The sequence below is a fragment of the Melospiza georgiana genome, chromosome 20 (assembly GCF_028018845.1).
Source record: "Melospiza georgiana isolate bMelGeo1 chromosome 20, bMelGeo1.pri, whole genome shotgun sequence".
NCBI lineage: Eukaryota > Metazoa > Chordata > Aves > Passeriformes > Passerellidae > Melospiza > Melospiza georgiana.
Window position 1 is genome coordinate 11,012,255 of NC_080449.1, and position 19,169 is coordinate 11,031,423.

The following is a 19,169-nucleotide window of genomic DNA, read 5'->3' on the forward strand; positions in this document are numbered from 1 at the left end:
TTAACAGCCACTGATGAGGAGATCTTCAGCAAAATCCTCCATTGTGTTCAGAAACTCCTGACAGGATGGACAGGCTGTATTTGAAGGCCACCACTCAATCCAAGTGCTGGAGTCCAAAGGGTATTGGAATCTAAGAAGACAACAGAAAATTATAATTTGCTGCTAAGATTTGGGAAGGAAAATGTCAAACAGAAAAAAAAAATACAATATGGAAGTTCTGGCTCTGTGTTCATAATCCTGCTTTAATGTGCACATCTGATACCACATTGTGTGACTGCTGCTTGAATACTTTCAAAATTAAATCAATTCTGTTCCTCACCAGAATTATTACATACAAACACTTTAAGATTAAATCTCAGTATATCCTGGTGGTAAATGACTTACTTGAAACTGTAACCAATGGTTATCTTTAGGGCTTCTTTTCCCATGATCAAATACTGCTCTCCTGGGTTCAATTCAACTTCTGTGCAAGTCTTCTTTTTAACAAAGGTTATTTCATTGTTTTTTTGAGCAAAAGCCTGCCCTGAAAAAAAAAAAAAAACCAAAAAAAAAATCAAGAATTGGACAGTTACACAGAAAGAATTTTCAGTAATTCATATATTATGTTCTACAGTACTGCACAGCCAGGGGATCTCTTTGCCACTGTTCTATAACAGGAAAATTTAATTATATAAAACATGTCTCTTGTAAAAGATTTTTCAATTAAATCTGAATGGTAAATAAGCCTTGTGCACATTAAAAAATTTAATATTCTAGTAATGTTAAGGAAACATGGGATGCTTAAACTCAGAGGACAAAGGGGTGAACATCAGCTTCAGTTCCACAGGCCCTACAGGTAAGACAATGAGTGCCCAAGAGCATCCCAACTCTTTTTTCCCAGGAGCAGAAACATGGAACTCACCCCTTTTATAGAGGTCCAGAAGCTTTGCAGAATACTTCACAAAAAAACCCTCCTCACTGCGAGACAAGATATTCACTTTATAAACTGCAGAAAGACACAGAGTAGAACCTGGTTATTCCTTGTTCCTGCCATGCATCCTGAGTGTCTTAGAGGTGCTCAGAGGGAGAATTTTGGTTTTTTACAAATGGGAATGCAATGGTTCCAGGGGCAGAAAGCACTGGGAAGTGCCACCCACACCAGATCTGAGGGAAGCTGTGGGCAGAGCTCACCTTTCTCTACATCACTCTATGCCACTGGCAGCCACACTGAATTTCTGAGCACTACAGCTGTAATTTGAACAAGATGCTGTGCAGCAGCAGCAGCCAGAGCACAGAGCCATGTGAGAGCAGGGAAGAGGCAGTGGAGCCCCCTTACCATAAGCAGTGTCCCCCTGGCAGGCAGCCTCTCTCCTGCTCTCAGCAGTCACCGACCCCCCGAGTCTCTCCTGGACTTTACCACACTCAGCTGTGAGGAGAAAGGGAAAGGCAGAGGTAAGAGAATGCCAGCATGTCCCCAAAGAAAACATGCACTTCCATCATCCTGCATGGGAAAATTAGCTGAGCAACTCCATTAGTATGGGACTGCATGCTGGAACAGTGAATATTTAAAATAAACCTCGAACACCAGAGTTAATCCAGTCAGACTTCCATGATCACACTGCACACAGCTTTAAATTTCTTTTTAATGTAAAATTTGCAGGGGAAACAGCTGTGTTCTTGTGGGGACTTTTCCCTTATGTTCAGTGTGGCTTTGTTCAAAGCACTACCCTGCATTTTCCCACAAAGTAAAATGAAAAAACATCTTCAAATAAAGCTTACCTTCCATGCATTTGCATTCATCTCCTTCACACAATCTCACCAGTTTTTCATCTCCATAGGGGTTATAAAGTATGGTGCATCTTTTGTCTAGAAGATCCAGAAAGAAATAAAAAATACATGTAGAAAATCAAAGTCTGAGACGTCAACACTGAAACTTGGTGAGGCAAAAGTCACATGAGCTTCAAATAAAATGGAGTAAAAAATCTGTTAAAGCTGGGAAAATGTAATTATTTGGAAGGAATACAGAGCTAAAAGGCAAACAAGGATGTGAAGGGCTGGAGCACATACCTGGTGCATGATATTCATACACAGTGAAGGTGGCAGGGTTCAGCATTCCAACCTGGAAAAGCTGACTGATCCTGAAGCCAACACACAGGAACTTGTGAGCTGGCACCTGTTGGAGAGACACATGAACTAAGGAGTTCTAAAGGTGGCAAAATTATTCCAAAGAGTAAAAGCAGTGCTTACAGTCAGGGGAGGGGTAACATACAGAGTCTATCTGCACGAGAACATGCCCATCTTTTATCTCATAATCTGCTATCAGCTGATCAACTCCACTCGCAAGCTGCAGGGCACAGAAAAAGATGAAGAACAGTAAATATTGCAGCTCTGTCATATAAAGCCAGCAAGGGAAGAACCATTCTTGAATACTTGCAGTAGATAAATCCTCTGGATTGGCCTCCACTCCACTGACCAGCCCTATGTCCATCACAGCGTGAGCAGAACCCGAGCGGGGCTCCCTGGCACTGGGCCTGTACCTGAATTAGATTAGAGCCAGTGTGAGTTAATTATAACTGAAATGAAACAGTTAATTATAACTGAAATTAAACACACCTGTTTGAATATGATCCCAGAAAAACCCGAGGAAAACTCTGTCAACATTTAGGCCCCAGTAAACTCATAATGAAGCAAAACAGACCAGATGAATCCATTCAGATTTCTGCCAATTCCATGCACGAAGAAGCTTTTAATGCTCATGTTCCAGGAGAGCCCAAAAATAACCTGAACACTCCTCCCCACAGAGATCATGACCCCTGGCTCTAATTCAGTTCACACATGTACATAACAGTGAGGAAACAGAAAGAAAAGGCCAGGAGAGCTGATGGAATTATTCATAAAAACCTCACTCACTTACTTTGCACAAGCCTCCAGGCGCCCCAGGGGTTCCCCCTCTCTTCTTATGCGACCTGTTCGTGGCAAGTGGAGCCAAAGAATTTCAGAATTCTCCAGAAGCTGCAGCCCCAAACTCTCACAAAGCATTTTCACACTTGGAAGGTAATTCTTTACATTGTTTTGGTGGCTGTTTTTATAGGAAATCATTATCCAGCCACAAACAAATGACATTTACCTCCTTGGTAATTCAGGTGAAATGACAGCTTTAAGGTTTAATGTAGTTTATTGTGTTGTTTATATTGTTTAAACTCAGAATTTGGTTCTGTCCCCTGTTGTAATTGGACTAGAACTCTCAGTTCTTTGTAGAAGTCACTGTAACCTCTCCAACTCCCCATCCTATTTCTTTCCTCTCATTTCCCTACCTGTAAAAACTCTTTCATAAATGACGAAAAATGAACCTAACAGAAATAAAGTAAATATTAATTCTATTCACAAAAAGGCAATCATTTCAAATAGGGCTCAAAAAGCTTTTATAAATTTCTTTTCCAGTTTTGCATTTAGAAAGTGGCAGAATTTTTTTCTTTCTTAATAAAAAAATACTCATAAAAATCCAGGATTTTTCCCCTCTCTCCCTTGCACTGACCTGAGTAGCAACATTTAAAATTATATTAACCCTTTACCATCATCTCTCTTGGGAACAATCTTCAGTTCAAAGTTACAGGACTCTTCAGAAGTACCAATGGTGTTGTACACCGTCCTCACCTGCACACACACAAATAAATCAGACAAAACAGAAGCAGCAGTAAACAATCCTCAAAACTGGCATAAAACTGTAAAAACTCACACTGGGAAGAATAGAAACAAGTCTGGTTTATTGGTAATATAAAAATACCAGCAAAGCAGAGCCAACAAATAATCAGCATAGAAAGAAATGGGGAGTTCTTGAGCAAAACCACAGCATATTAAGAAAAGAGAAATTCCATTAAAAAAACCTGGCTGCATACTTACATTTACTGTAGCTATGCCAGTGCTGCTGCCAGTGCTTACATACAGATCATCTTGCAAAGGTGCCTAAAGAATTGGTGAGAAACAAGAAGTTGCACATTAATAATAAAGATTAGCAACAATTAGCAACAATTCAGGTCAGCTGATCTGCTTGTCTTGCTTACGTTTCAAATATGTTACAGCTTCTGCAGAAATACTAAATTTAAATGAATATTCAAAAATATATTAAATTTACCAAGATGCTAAGCATTCTGGTTTCCTTTTTTAAAGCAGTATTATTCACTCACTGTCATAGTTCTTCCCACGAAATTGTCTTGTGTCAGTTTAAACAAGTTCAGGGCTCCACCATTTTTGTAGGACACTTTAACATCCATGTCCAAACGCAGCCGTTTGACAAGAAGGGCATATTCAGTCAGGGCCTCAAGGGCATTGATAGTGTCCTGTCAGAAACCAATCATAAAAATTAACTCCAGAGATTCCATTTATAAAATTTCAGTTTATTTTAATGAAGAGAAGTCAGATTTGCCAGAGGCCAAGAATATCATGGCAATGGAGCCACTTGATATTGATCCCATACACAGGAGTCTGATGTTGGTAGTGTTATCATTTAATTGAATTATCCTCTTCAAATATTGCTATCACAGAATCATGGAATGGTTTGGGTTGAAAGGGACCTTAAATCCCTCTCATTCCAGGGACACCTCCCACCAGACCAGGTTGCTCCAAGCACCATCCAACCTGGCCTGGAATGTCCAGGGATGGAAAAAAATGTTGATACTTGAGGAATGAGGACAAAATATGTAAAAGCACACCTGAGTTGAATGAAATCCTCCCCCATATCTCTGTTCTTCAGAGAGCCATTTGATGATGGGCTTGGCATAGTCTCCATCCCCTCTCAGCAAAGTAGTGAGCAAGGCATAGGCTGTGGTTTCAACCATTTGTGCAGTGACAGAGCTGGGGGTTGGCTGCTCTTGTGCTTTGAGAGCATCTTTCCAAAACCTGTAGATGGGGGGATCACCTGCAGGAGGAGAAAGAGGGTTCAGGTGCAAGCCCAGCAGCAGCTCTGCTACACCACGTGAGGCACTGCCCAGCCAGGGCCAGGGACAGGGCTGGCCAGGAGCAGTGGGGATGGAGCAGTACCTGTGACAGAGGCCTCTCTAGGGCAGAATGGATTCAGTACCTGTGACAGAGGCCTCTCTAGGGCAGAATGAATTCAGTACCTGTGACAGAGGCCTCTCTAGGGCAGAATGGATTCAGTACCTGTGCCAAAGGCCTCTGCAGGGCAGAATAGATTCAGTACCTGTGACAGAGGCCTCTCTAGGGCAGAATGGATTCGGTACCTGTGCCAAAGGCCTCTCTAGGGCAGAATGAATTCAGTACCTGTGACAGAGGCCTCTCTAGGGCAGAATGGATTCAGTACCTGTGCCAAAGGCCTCTGCAGGGCAGAATAGATTCAGTACCTGTGACAGAGGCCTCTCTAGGGTAGAATGGATTCAACACCTGTGCCAAAGGATGGATTCAGTACCTATGACAAAGGCCTCTCTCCTCAGGGCAGAATGGATTCAGTACCTATGACAAAGGCCTCTCTCCTCAGGGCAGAATGGATTCAGTACCTATCACAAAGGCCTCTCTCAGGGCAGAATGGATTCAGTACCTATGACAAAGGCCTCTCTCCTCAGGGCAGAGAAGGCCTCCCTCGCCGCGCCGTGCTTGGGGTCCAGCAGGGCCAGCGCGTAGGCGGTGATGGCCATGGTGAAGGGGCTCTGGGCCTGCTGCACATTCTGCACCAGGTAATCCCCTGCTCTGCTCCTGGCATCGTGGATTTTCTGAAAACATGGACAGCTTACAGCTCACAGCCATCTCAGTGAGCCTACAGAAACACAGCTTCTCTCTCAGGGCTGTACAGATAGAGAATGTCTTCTGCAACAGCTTATAATGAATCCTGAAGTTCCTTGTTGTTCTTTTGCTGGCTTGGAAAGACAAAGACTAACAAAGCAAAGACATCTGTGAAACTGAAAAAAACTCCCGACTTTAAAAAAAAAAGGTTAAAGAAAAGGGAAGAAATTAGAAGCCCAGAGCACGCCAGCTGGCAGAAACAAAAATAATGTTTACCTGAGTAGGACATATTTTCATTGACTTGTCAATTCCAATAATGGAAAATGCTGTGAGATACAAAGATTTTTCTTTAGCTTCCCGAGGTAATGTACCCTACAAAAACCAAATAATAAAAATAATGAAATATAAGTAAAAGTTCATTTAAATAATGGAACTTCTCAGTGTTAAGTTGTGGCAACAAATAGAAATTCCTGTAAAACCTATCAGCTTAGTTAAACCTGAAAATACATTGACTCTTTAGAAGGTAATAGCTCATTTGTAAAAAAGAAACCAAAATATATATAACCAGGACTATTAGATTATGAAATGAACCTAAACATTCTTTTTCTGAATATCAAGAAGTGGCAAGCAGCTACTTTTTGTGGGAAAACAGAAAGGTCTGCAAGACTGTGCTGGGCTTTAAATGAATTTAGAATAAAGAGAAAAGTTTTCTTGAATGAGTGTTTTGATGAAATAAAACCTAAAATATGAAACACTTTATCTCCTGGTGCCTTCAGCTTCTACTGCCTAAGCACAGAAAAGGTTTGGGTTTCATACCTGCAGTTTCACAGGTTGGTAGTTTGAAAATTCATGGAATGACCCATCTGACATCTGACAGTTGTCAATCAGCCACAGAAGGGAATCACAAATAGACATTTTATCAAGATTAATGTATTGATTCACTTGTCCAAGGATCCTTAAAGCAAAAGCTGTCAACCTGCCAAGGGAAGCAAAGAGGTGCTGCTTGTTTAGATTGGCAAGTACTGCAGAGGGCACACACAAATTTACTCTGCTTAGGATTCTGTATCCTACACACTTCCATGATGCAAAGGGATAATGAAAGTTAATTTTAAATTTAACTTAACAAATAGGCAGTAACTACTGAAATAACTTTAAACCAGGATCAATTCCCATGTTTCAGGGTAAGAACTCATTCCATCCCAAAGCCATCTTGGTTGTTGCAGTGTGAATTATGGACACAAAGAAAAGGTCTGGCAAGTGAAACCAAGGAATTAAAAGATATTATTCAGAGTTGTAAGCACTGCTTAAATCTCCACCACAGTCTTGTCTGGTGCTTACTGAAAATATGAAATAAGGCTTTTTCCAGCCCAAACCCCTTTCAGCTCACCATGTGCTAGCTTGCCCATTCTTCCACATGCTGTAGGAGCAGTCAGCATTCCTGAAGGACGAGATGCTCACAATTCCTGAGGGATACATCAGGCACAAGCAAAGTTATGAGAATCATATTTGCTCCCTCAGATCTATCACCCTTCTCACTCAGCAAAGCACCTCTACAACCCTGAAGCAAGAGAAGCAGCAGATTTTTTCTACCTTCTTTCATCTTCCTCCTCATCTGGGTCCTGGCGCTCAGGGTCTCAGGGCCCAGCAGGTGCCAATTGTCCGACTCCTCCAGGTAGTGGAACACGTAGAACACGGGGGCAATGCTCATCAGCTCAGCCTCTGCACTGCCCCTGGGCAGGCTGCTCAGCACCTGCAGGCCCCTGGGGCTCAGCACCGTGCCAATCACTTCACCCAGAAGATGTCCTGTGCAAGGAAAAGCCCCGAGACTGATTGAAACAACAGGTCGTGAAAGCGAATCCAAGGGCAGAATCTGTGAGCAACCATTCTTTGGGAAGTGTTTGAATTTCTACACTAAAGGGGACTTGCAAAGCCTTGTCTCAAAAGAAAAGAATAAATCTGATTAATTTAGTACAAAATATTAAAGGAAAGATACATATGCAGTGCACTAAAATTTTCTATTTACCTTTTACACTGACACTTCTGTCAATTTGTGTTTTAGGGACCAGATTTGGTGGGACTTTGTATCGAAATTCTTGTCGTCTCTTGATTAAACCTGAAATTGAAGATATATATATATAAAATACTGCACAATCTAAATCAACAGATGATTCAGCTGTAATTGACAGATTGAAGGTTACAACTTAGAATTCAGTAACCAAAATACCAAAACTTGACAACCAGAAATATTCCCAAATGCACAGGCAAACAACATCAAGCTTTGAAAAGGAACAGGTGAAAACTCTTTATCTTTCTTTTGTTACAAAAAAAAAAATCTAATCTGGACCTAAACTTTGTGGTTTCTTTGGTTAAATGAGAACATATTATATTCCCATTAATAAAGCTGAGGAAAGCTTACAACCAAATCACAGTAAAAGATATATCTAAAGATTCCTTTAAGAAATTAATCCAAATTCCCTTAAGCCAAGGCAGGAAATCCTTGGGGAAGGATATATTTACAATATCTCAGGAAGGAGAAACTCCAAGTTTTTCACATTATGAAAAACTTGATTATCAAGAATCAAGACCAGGAAAAAATAACACAAAGACACTTCATTAATTTTCTTACCATAAACACCCTGTGGATCCAAAGTGAAACCTGTATGGAGTTCTTTCTTAACGCCTTCTGGCTGGGATCATTATGAGGAAAGAGGTAGAAAATGGAAACATTTTTGTTTAATCAAATATATCAGCTGAAACAACAGGTTAAACCCACAGTCTGTTTGCCTTCTTTTTCTGTAGTTCGACCTAACTGTTGTATACATGAATTTTAGTGCTCTAGCTCACACAATTCTTGAGAAAATTTAACAAATTGTTAAAGTTAAACCTTAGGAAAGGAAAAGATCACGTTTCAGTGAAAATCCAAACCAAGCAACTAAGAATCAAGTATTCTCCCTTGCTTACAAAGTCTAATCTATTTTTTTTAAATACATATAATCTTTCTTATAATCAAGGTTTAAAAATGAGTGTGCTCAAATACTCAGCCATTCCTTTTTCCAATGCACACGCCTCAGTGAATTCAAGAACATTGTGTGATATTAAAATAAAGTAAAAATTCTATATTGACTCAACTGAACCCTAATTGGAGTTCAAAAATGCTTAAAAAACATGGAGATTTTTTTCCTTACCACGACACGTAAAGTTTTAACTACAATTTCACTGTTCCTGGGCGTCAGCAATGTGAAGTTGACAGTGTGAAGACCCAATTCCAGTGGGAGGATCCGGAATGTGACTGCTGAGGAAGAGCCAGCATCCAGATTCTTCAATTTACAGCTCTGCATCCTCGAGCCTGCACTTGCAGAATCTCCAAAGGTACAGACTCCATTTCCAGCTGCTATTTTAACACAGTACTGAAAGGTGGAGAGATTTTTATGTTTCATTTCCGTGGCAGGTATGACACCAGAGAAATATCAAATCCTGTACTGAGCATTCTGTTACTGTAATGCTACTTCTCTGTTTCTGCCTTAAGGACTGAAGAACTCCCATCCAAGGATGTTGAATACTCCCAGGGAAAATGCTTTTTTAGTTTATTATTTCAATCCTTCTGCAGGACTCATAACAAAAATTACCTTAATTGCAGAGGCTTTATGGTTATAAACAGATCCTTTTAACTCGATTTGCTCCCCTCGTACCACGGAATACGGAACAAAAATGCTCAGGAAAATATCCTTCACAACTTGGATTTCCAAAGGTGCAGCAACACAAATACCTGAGAGAATTAAAAACATGAAAGCAGAGTGTCTCATCCACCCTTGTGATAGACAAGTTTGAAAAGGTCTTGACATGCTATAGTGATGATTTATGATTTTTCAGTGTGTACTGTGAACAGTGCAAGCTTTTTAAAAGTTCCCAGGTTTTTGCTTCCTCATCCAAGCTGCTCTCACAACTCCTCACACCCCAGCTGACCTGAACCTCATCCAGGTTCTTCAGGTTTCTTCTTTCCAAAGAAATTCTCTGCATGGATTACCAAATCTCTTGGAAAATCTCAAATACCTGAGCTCCAGGTAGCAAGACAATGTAAAGTTTTCCAGGGAAGAGTTACTCAATATTTTTTCTTCTTCTTACTCTCTATGAGCCACTGTCACACACAAGACAGGCTTTGTTCTCCCAGCCCCTGACACTGACATGACATGAAGTGATTTACTTTCCCTAAAATACGTATTTTTGTTTTCTTTCTCTATCAACCAGAAAATGAACATTTTAGAACATGAGTGTCAAACTCATTGAGAGGGTCTACAAAGCTTCCTGATCCTTTAGCTCCAAACTAGCTGGGTTGCAGGACCTACCTTTATTTGAAATGCCAACACCTTGTACTTCCCAGGTGGTCAGTGAATCAGGCAAGGTGACAGACAGAGTCTTGGACCTGTGTTAAAAGTGTTTTTACATTTGTCCATTACCAATCACCATTTGTTAACAGCACAGCTCATCACCAGCAGCACCACAGGAGAGACTCGGGGAAGCTCTGAGCCAGAACACAGGAATTCTGGATTGTGGTTTGAATAAACTTGGTTTAACTGATTTCACAGAAGCTGCTACTTAGCAAGGTCCAAAGTGAAAGGAAAAATGGCTCAACAATCTGGGCATCACACAGCACATGGAGAGGAACATGGCAGGAATAGTTTGTTTGGATAAGACTCCATTTCAGCACACATCTCAGGTACAACTAAGTTACCCAATTTACCTCAGTTTCACCACTTCCTTTCTGTAAAGTTGATTTGAGAAAAGCAGTACCTTGAAGAAACTTGGTGAACTTCCCATAACCAGCTTTCAGGGAAGTAGCTACGAACTTGTGCCTCATCCATTTCCAAGAGAGACTCAAAATCTGAAGAACATAAATAAATCAAGTTAAAAAACCCTGATACAAGAAAAAAGGTATCAAAATACCCTCAGCCAAAAATCTGTCTTCATCCCACTTCATATATTTACACATGTGAATACCTGTCCAATATCCTGACAGATCACCTTGTTAACAAGCAATTATAGGGAGATAATGGAAGACAAGGAATTTAACCCTCCCACAGATCTTTCCTGAGGTGTTACCCAGTGGTTGTCTCTGGCCTAGGCAAAGGATTCAAATTTGGCATTCAAGTTTACTCTCAATAGTCTCTGATTGCTGCTCTGCTTGTTCTAAAAGTGGGTGAACAGAACAGAGAGGTGAACACAATAAAGAACTGCTCTCCTGCCCTCCTCAGGGAGGGAGAGTGGTCAAATTCTGTCTGGAACAACCCTGCCAGGTACCAGGGAGGGGTTTATAGATTCCATCACCTCTCCATGCCCTGTCCTGCTGGAGCAGGACACCCAGAGCTCTCATACTCACGCATTCTGGCCAATATCAGGAGCTTGTTTGGCTCTTCCAGCCGCAGCTTGTTGGCAAATTCACAGCAATTTGTGAATGCAGTAATGCAGTTCTGGCCCCTCTGAATCCTCTGAGCTCTGTCCCTGCAGGTATCAGAGACTGGATAAGTTTTTACTCCAGTCCAGCAGCACATCTGGGCTTCTCGGTCTCGGTATTTGGCCACTGAAATAAAAATAAAACAATTAGCTTCCTTGAGATGAAGTTTTTATTTCCAAATGGATCTGATTTTTTAAAATAATGATATACATAGAAATATTTGTAACACCTTCATCGAATATCTTTTTCTTGAAGTCAGATCGTTTGGTTCTTAACACTTCATTGCAAGGTTCACCTGTCCAGAAAAATAAAAAAGTACATACAACATGAACTTTTCTTGTAGTAGAATTGTCCTCTTAAAAATAACTCCACAAGATCACATTCCAAATGAATGAAACTTTTTTATGTTTGCTGTTTTAATTACATAGTTATTTTAATTTTGATTACAGTAACTGTTCCACAAGATGTTTTCCCCCCTCAAAAATCATCAGTATATGCACCCCTGTGAGTTCCAAGATAATAACTGAGAATGACGATGGAACATTTCAGAAAATGCACAGTTCCATGCCTGGACCACAGGGATGTACCTGCTTCCTCTGAGTCATCAGCGTTTGCATTAGTGAGGAAGGTGAGCCCGGCCATCCTGAACACAGCAATGTTGTTCTGTCCTCCCCCAGCCCCACAGCCAAGGTCACTCTTCTCCAGCTGCAGCATGATCTGAGGAGAAACACACATGCCATGCTACCAGGATGTCCTCAGAAGACAGCCTGGAAAGGCTCTTTGTGAAACAAAGAAGGAGATCATACTCTCCATGGCTCCTTCAGCAAGGAGCTCTCCACTGCAACCTGGTTTTGGCCAGGTCTGTGGAGTTCTGATGAGAGAGTTCAGATCTGCTTTTAAAATCACAATTTATGTCTACTGGAATTCAAAAGATTGTAAACTGGTTCTTTTAATAATTTTGGACTGTAGATTTAAACAAACAACTTTCACTCAGCCTTGAACTGCTCTGCTGCCCATTTTCAGGCTGGCTGAGTGCATGACACGTATCAGTTATTGCATGTGAAATGAAACAAAGAGCAACTGGATTTCCTTTTTTGGCTGCTACTTCACCTTTTCCATTGCCCTCTTCCTTCTTCCTGTGACTCCATATATTGCCTTGTCAATAGATGACAAAGCAACAAAGGTATTGGGCTGGGTTTCTATGGTGAGTGGTACAACATCTGCTGGTTTCAGTGTCTCTTTGCTTGACTGCAGCTTAACCTACAAATTGAGAACAAAGATTGGTAATTTTGAAAGCACATTGTTCTGAAATCAATCCAGCTAATGGCAGGCACTTACTATAATCATTTTAGTGTTAAAGAACTTGTGTAAGTCCAAGATAAAATCTGACCATAAAAGGAATGCACACCCACAAATTTGAGTGTCTATTTTGCTACTCACATCAAGACTATTCCCACATTTCTGTTCCACATTCAGCCAAACTGAATCAGCCACTAACTCTGCAGCTCCTTCTCCCATGACTATGTAGTAAACAATGAGACGTGCTGAAGGAACCATCTCTTGGGTTATCTGTAAAGTTAGGTGGTCATACTGCAAATCCTTAATTCTCTCTTGAGTTCCAAAGCTCACTATCTTCCCTTTTGATGTGATCTATAGTTTAAAAAAATAATGGAGAATAAAAAAGTCAAATTTTATATTCAGTTTATTTTTCACATGTAATAATTATTTGAATTTATATCTTCCACTAAAAAGAAGTGCTGTCTCTGCACTTCTTGTCCTTCGTCTACATTCCACCTTCTGAAATAGCTCTTGAGACCAACACTACTTGTCCTCAACCACAGTCAATGTCAGATAAGAATTTTTTTAAAAATAGACCATATAAATATAAAATTTAAACATGAGACTATTATTTTTTTCCTATAAAGCTGACAGATTGTATCTGAAAGGAAGCAGTTGCCTGAGCTGCACATATTCTGTGCTGAGGATAGTTCTTGACTGTTGAGGTTTTTCATCCATGACCATCCATATTAAATTACAATGCAACATTTTATGCAGAAACATCTGTTACTCACCAAATAGCTGTAGTGATGTATTTTATCAATGTAGTGACTTTGTGGATATACATTAATATTTATTACATCCCCCACTTCCAGGGTTTTGTGGTTTGAAGCCCAGTCAATATAGAGATAACTCTGACTCAGGGATGAATAAGCTCTTGCTTCATAACTTTTACTTGCTTGGTTTTCATCTGAAAGATGTGGATCTGCAGTTTTTACCTGGAAAGATAATGAAATGTCTGAATAGTCTGAGTACAGAATGATACCTAAGCAAACACGCAATGACAATACTAAAATCCTGCTGCAATGTGTTGTTCAGAGGGATTAATAAAAGAGAAGCCAGCTCAAGACCTTATCCTCAAAGAAATAATTGCACCCTTGAAGAAATAATTTAATGGAACAATTTAACTCACTTGAAACTCCAACATTCTGCTGTTTGGTGGGATATTAACAACAAACAAAGCAGTTCCATCACTGGTGCTTGTTTTTCTTCTCCCAGATTCTGAATCCTCTGATATCAACTGAGTCTCAACCATTTGATCATTTAAGGATTTGGCAGTGACAGTTACAGGAACATTCCCGACAAAGTCATCCATGGGGTCTTTCACCTGCACCTGTTCACCAGAACAAAGAAATGGTGACAATTTTCAGGAAGAGTCTTCCAAGCTGCTCAGCTGCTTCTACAACAGGGAGTCAAGAAATGTACAAGCCAACAGAAATGGAAGTGTGTTTATCAGTCATCGAGTGATACAGAGAGAAAATGACGAAGTTTGTGCATGATGGGGTTTTGTTCAATGTGCAACCCCCTGCTCCTGGGAACTGACCTTGATGAAGAAGGGAAGTCCAGGCTTCACAAAGAGAGGAGTGGCAATCAAACTGAGCTTGTAAGGAGAGACAGCAAACCTGACTCCAGTGAACTCCACCTCTCCACTGAGGCCACCTGACAAAACACAGCACCCATGGAACAAATAGCCAAAAATAAGTTTAATCCTCAACCATTGCTACAGTGAGAACAGACTGCTCTTCCTTACAAACTTTTGGAAGAAGAACTGAGTATTAAAGGAAGTCTGATATTATGAAAGTCAGCCTTGCAATTTTCTTTTCTAGTTGTGTTCACATTTGCAGAAGTGTTAAGAAAAATTTCAGTTAAAGAGCAACTTACCCCTAGACTCCAGCACTGATGCCACAATATATAAATATGAGCCATCCAGTGCTTCCAGACTGTCAAAGCCTATAGAACTTGCTGCTCTCTTACTGTTAAAATTGATCTGAACAACTCCATTTTCAATCTGGAAATGAAATAGAAATTATCACTTTATAGCAAATAATTTAGAAATAATACAAAGACCATATGTAGATTCAATGTGTTTCTGTTCACTGTCTATTTTCAGAGGAAATCAAAGGGTAGAGATGTTTAAATAAAGAATTCTTTATTCCTCAAAATTATTTTAAATTAATCAACCAATGGCAAAGTTTGTGCGCAGGCTCAGCAAGAGGTGGGGATAACACAGAGATATCTTCACTACATGAGGGAAGGGGATAATTAGTATAGAACAGACTCCCCAGAATAAATCACTATCATTTTGACCTGCTTGTCTCCATTTGAGTTCAGTTATTCTGTAATAGACTGCATTGAAGTTATTTCATATAAATTTTAATCACACAGTTTGGCCATGAGAATAATTACAGCAGATTGAAATGCCACTGCCTCAGATGCTGCCTCTGAATTTCATTTCCAAGTGCCTTTCTCTGTCCCTGATGACAGCCTCACACAGGAAAAGTCCACACTGGGGAGTTGTGGATGCAAATTACAACTTGAGGCCCATTCTCACCAAATTTAATGGAAAAACTTCAGTGGGATTGGATCAGTCCTGAGTTATGCATGTGAATTCTACACAAATTTGATTTGCTGCTTCTTACCCTCGTTACATGCATTGCCTGAGGCATCATTCTTTTCTCACTTTCTTCAATTATTCCATAACAAAGAAAAACATCAGCACTGGGAAGCTTTTTGTTGGAAAAATAGCTGAGAATAAAACAATATAAATGCTTTTAAGATTACTTTAATGGCTGCAACAAAGCATTTGTTTTTGAAGAAGAGTAATTGCCTAGGCAAGAGATGGAAAACAAATGTCTGTATTTTAAACACTTCTGTTGAAAAATAATCACTTTGAGAGAATTTTAAGAAGGGTCTCTTAGATTTCTTACACAGCAGAAATGATTTTGATGAAAGAGCTTCTTGAGGAAAGCACAGAGGAAAAGTCTGGACTCAGGAGAAACATTCCTCAGGTAAAAGAAGAGGAGATACAAAATATTCAGGATTCCAAGGCCAATTTCCTCACCTGGCTTTCACAACAATCCTGAAGTTCTCAAATTTATCAGAACTAATGAAGTTGCTCTCTGGCTCGATGGTGATGGAAAAGCTTGGCATTGCTGCAAATTAAGTGGAAAAAAGGTCACTTTGGGGTGTTTTACCCATGAGGCCACAGGTGCTCAGCCACTGAAGAATCATGACCATTTCAAGGGGTTTGAGTTCCTGAAAACACTAAAAATGCAGATTCACAGCATGGGCACACCTTACCATATTCCTTAACTTCAAATTTTGCCACCGCTGAGGTCACAAAATCCTTCTTGTACTTGGCTTTAATCTTCCAAATTCCATATCTATGAAATATCAACAATCAAACAGTTTTTAAGATGAAAATTAATGATAAAAATGGCAATAATTTCCATGAGAGGAAAATTCTGCACCAGATTTTTGGAGGTGTTCAAGGCCTGCTTTGAGCAGATTCTCTTTGACACATCACTAATTATTTGACACTCACTTTAGAGCACTGAAATCAGTTATAAACCAGTTTCTCAAGCCCCTGCTATCATCCTTCTGCCACCTCAGCAATGCTTCAGCACCCTCTCAAGACTAAAAGGAGAACTGAACAGATTTTTTTAAAATGCTGCTGTTCCTGGGAAAGTGCTGGTGATTTGTATGAAACACATATGAAATATGAAATCCCCACGTCTTTGTCACTGTTTATTTCTCTACAGTAGAAAGCTTTAATTGTCATTAATGTTCTTTTTTAATTGAGCATGAAAAACCTGCCACTCTGTTCTTTAAGGAGAACACTCTGCCATAAGGTCCCTGTTTAAATCATGATTCCACCCTATGGGAAATGTTAGAAATCTCCAAGTTTCAAGTCATTTTCTCCATGCAAAACCACTCTATGACAGCCACTATAAAAAGGCATTATAATGTCAATAATTCACAAAAAAAAATTAAATAAATCTACTTAGGATTAGGAGGGATCTTGAAGTCAGGAAAAGAAACTATTCCAGTAAAATCATTTTCTTCCAGAATATCCACTTCTACTTCTTCAGGATCCTTGAAATAAGAGGACAGAATGAGCAGTTACAGATTGTTCTATTAAAAGGGGAATCTTCATCCTTCAGAGGGGATTTCAGAGGCAGCCTGGCCATAATATATTTTTCTTAAGTGCTTCAAAGCATAAAAACACAAATATTAGTAGAAAAAAATCAGATGAAATTCTGATAAAATACTTTACTCTAGTTCCACTAAGTAAAAGCTATGCTTAAAATAGCTAAAAAATTACTGTAATAACAAGCCAACTGTTAAAGGCTAAAAAATACAGTAGATACTGATTATTTTTATATCTTAAATGAAACAAACAGTTTAACCCCATACATTATTAAAGTTCCCTCAAAAATTCTTTGTCCAGATATTAAAGATTTTTTTTTTTTCTATTCTGGAACGACTTCAGGTCTGGGATTTAAAAACCTCTATCCAACCTAGCAAAATCAATTTTAAATCTTTTAAAAGATGTCTGGCTACCTGCAAAAACATCTAAGAGTTTTATTAAACATTGACTGCAATACTGATTTCCCATCTACCTACCTACCTACCTTTATTTGTTATTAGAGCTACAAAATATTAATATTAAATTCAATTACAACTCACCACAAAAGTCAGGACAGTCTCCCTGTGAGCAGGCTGCAGTTCTTCATTCAGAGAGTAAACTCTGACTTTCACTGTAAGAATTACAGCAATAAATCTCAAAATCAAAACAACCAAACAATTTACTGATACTTTTAACAAACTCCCAGGAATATCTTTCACTCTTTGTGCCACAAATTAGTAATTTAGGGTGAGGAGGGCAGGAAGAAGTGATTAACTTTTCCAGTGTGATCAAATAATTCAAAGTATTGTTCTGCTGAAAAAAAAATTCTATATCAGCTGATGGCAATGCAACACAACCAAGAGCTTAAACAATTAAATCCTAATTCCTTGGCAGAGTCAGCAACTTTTAAAATTAAATACTAGCCAGGAGAAGAAGCAGTATTTACCTGACTGATCAGGAGTATAAACTGGTTTGTCTGTATGAATAAAAAGAAACCCATTCTCATAGGAAACAGGAATTTTTTTAAATCTTGTAAAATGTGGAGAAACAGCTTCCAAATACAAATACTTGTCTGAAGTATCTGTTCTTGGTAAATCTGCTGGTTGTACCTGGGGGAGATGAAATAAAGGTTTTTGAAGATTATTAAAGTATTTTTCATGTATTTTTCCTACAGTATTTTTTTGATGCAAAGAGTATCTGAAAAGTAATTATCAACCCTGTGGTTGAGTATCATTAAACAAAAATATCAACACTCACGTGGATTTATTCTTCCTTCCATGGTAGAGAATGGTTTGGAGTATTAAGCTAAGGATATTCTGAAATTTTGCATTTTATTTATGCCCAGAACTAAATCAGCAAAGTTCAAAGCCCAGTAATGAGGTCACAATAGTAGAAATTATCAGATTTCCATTTATGCACATGATGAATCCTGGCCACAACAAAGCTGCTGCTGTGATTGGTACTTTGATTTGATTCTCTCTATTTTTAAAGTTATGCAATGTTTCTAAAACAGTTTGATTCTATGTTTAACCTCAGTGTTGTTACACTGATTTTATTCAGCGTAATTTCAATTTCAGACCAAAAATCGGGGCATTAGCCCTTCCTCCCCAGTTCAAACAACTGAAAACTTACTGAAACTCCATATTTTTTTAAGCCTAAATGTGATAATAAAAGAGTGCAAGAAAGGTCTGGATTCCTTACTGTTAAAGTTACAGCATCTTGGAATTTGTTGGCTGGGGTTAAGAAGATCAGAGCAGATGAATACACAACCAGCTTATCTGGGAAGCTTTTCAGGGCAACACTGACTGGAAATCCCTCCTGGTAACCAAAAGCTTGGACTACAATTTTCTCAGAGGCCCCAGCTCGGATGATCTTTGGTGCTGTAAGGACATATCTGTGCACAGAATATAAAAAAATAATAGATTTCTTTCTAATTTTTCAGATTTCTTACTTCTCTTTCAGACTTCAGTCACATGCAGAGTGTTAAAGCAAACAGGATAATCAGGTTATTGTAAGACAATAATTAAAATCCTATTTGGATAGTGCCCTTTGTATTGGCTCTACTTAAATTCTGGATTTATTTACCCAAAAGAGAGGACAACAATCAAGTAACATTTCCAGTAAATTCCGTATTTGCTTTTACTTACGTTTTCTCTTGGCTAAAAGTCGTTCCAGAAAATAGCAAAACAATAAAATATATTAAAAGAGCCATTGTGCCTGGGACAAGAGCAAACCATAGATGTTAATGAGGGTGGGTTAAACAGCCTCTGCTGTGGCTGAGCAGAAATGCCAACACATTTCACCCACAGTTAATAATTAATGGCAGATCATTCTTTACTAAAACATCATTGCCACTTCCTGAGGAAACCAGAACTGCTAAACTTAACAATTTTTTAATTTAGGATTTCAATTTTTAATATGTTCACAGCAATCCTGTGTCAGTCCTCACTTTCCTTCTGACAACTGCATAATAAAATAATTTTCAGAGGTAAAAAAAACCCCAACAAACAAAAAGATGGATTCAGTTTGTCCTAAGTAATT

The 19,169-nt window shown here is 39.1% G+C and overlaps 1 protein-coding gene across 2 annotated transcripts; it reads right to left on the bottom strand.

Moving 5' to 3' along the window:
• C5 (complement C5) lies at positions 1–18,840 on the bottom strand. 2 transcript variants are annotated; one of them, XM_058037953.1, is made up of 41 exons: positions 18,776–18,840; positions 18,330–18,522; positions 17,575–17,737; positions 17,189–17,259; positions 16,503–16,594; positions 15,800–15,882; positions 15,561–15,651; positions 15,139–15,244; positions 14,381–14,507; positions 14,043–14,158; positions 13,632–13,832; positions 13,234–13,437; positions 12,602–12,811; positions 12,272–12,421; positions 11,749–11,878; positions 11,391–11,456; positions 11,087–11,287; positions 10,501–10,591; positions 10,056–10,132; positions 9,339–9,478; positions 8,898–9,119; positions 8,339–8,399; positions 7,736–7,825; positions 7,303–7,515; positions 7,100–7,175; positions 6,529–6,688; positions 5,989–6,084; positions 5,531–5,702; positions 4,689–4,894; positions 4,164–4,316; positions 3,880–3,942; positions 3,552–3,633; positions 2,894–2,945; positions 2,414–2,516; positions 2,249–2,323; positions 2,047–2,152; positions 1,759–1,845; positions 1,316–1,405; positions 902–985; positions 385–523; positions 1–130 (listed from the first exon to the last, which is right to left on the bottom strand). In XM_058037953.1, the coding sequence occupies exons 1-41, from the start codon at positions 18,838–18,840 to the stop codon at positions 1–3; spliced, it is 5,037 nt and encodes a 1,678-aa protein (XP_057893936.1). The 2 variants fall into 2 exon arrangements, with proteins under 2 accessions (XP_057893936.1, XP_057893937.1); XM_058037954.1 differs by having other exon boundaries at positions 2,894–2,935; positions 3,545–3,633.
• Between the last annotated feature and the right edge of the window lie 329 nt (positions 18,841–19,169).

Excerpts from the sequence above, each read along its gene's own strand:
- C5 (XM_058037953.1), bottom strand. The coding sequence starts at position 18,840 with ATGGCTCTTTTAATATATTTTATTGTTTTGCTATTTTCTGGAACGACT. Across the intron at positions 17,260-17,574 it reads TTATACTCCTGATCAGTCAG|TGAAAGTCAGAGTTTACTCT; the intron begins GTAAATACTGCT and ends TAATTCTTACAG. Across the intron at positions 9,120-9,338 it reads ATAAAGCCTCTGCAATTAAG|TACTGTGTTAAAATAGCAGC; the intron begins GTAATTTTTGTT and ends TCCACCTTTCAG.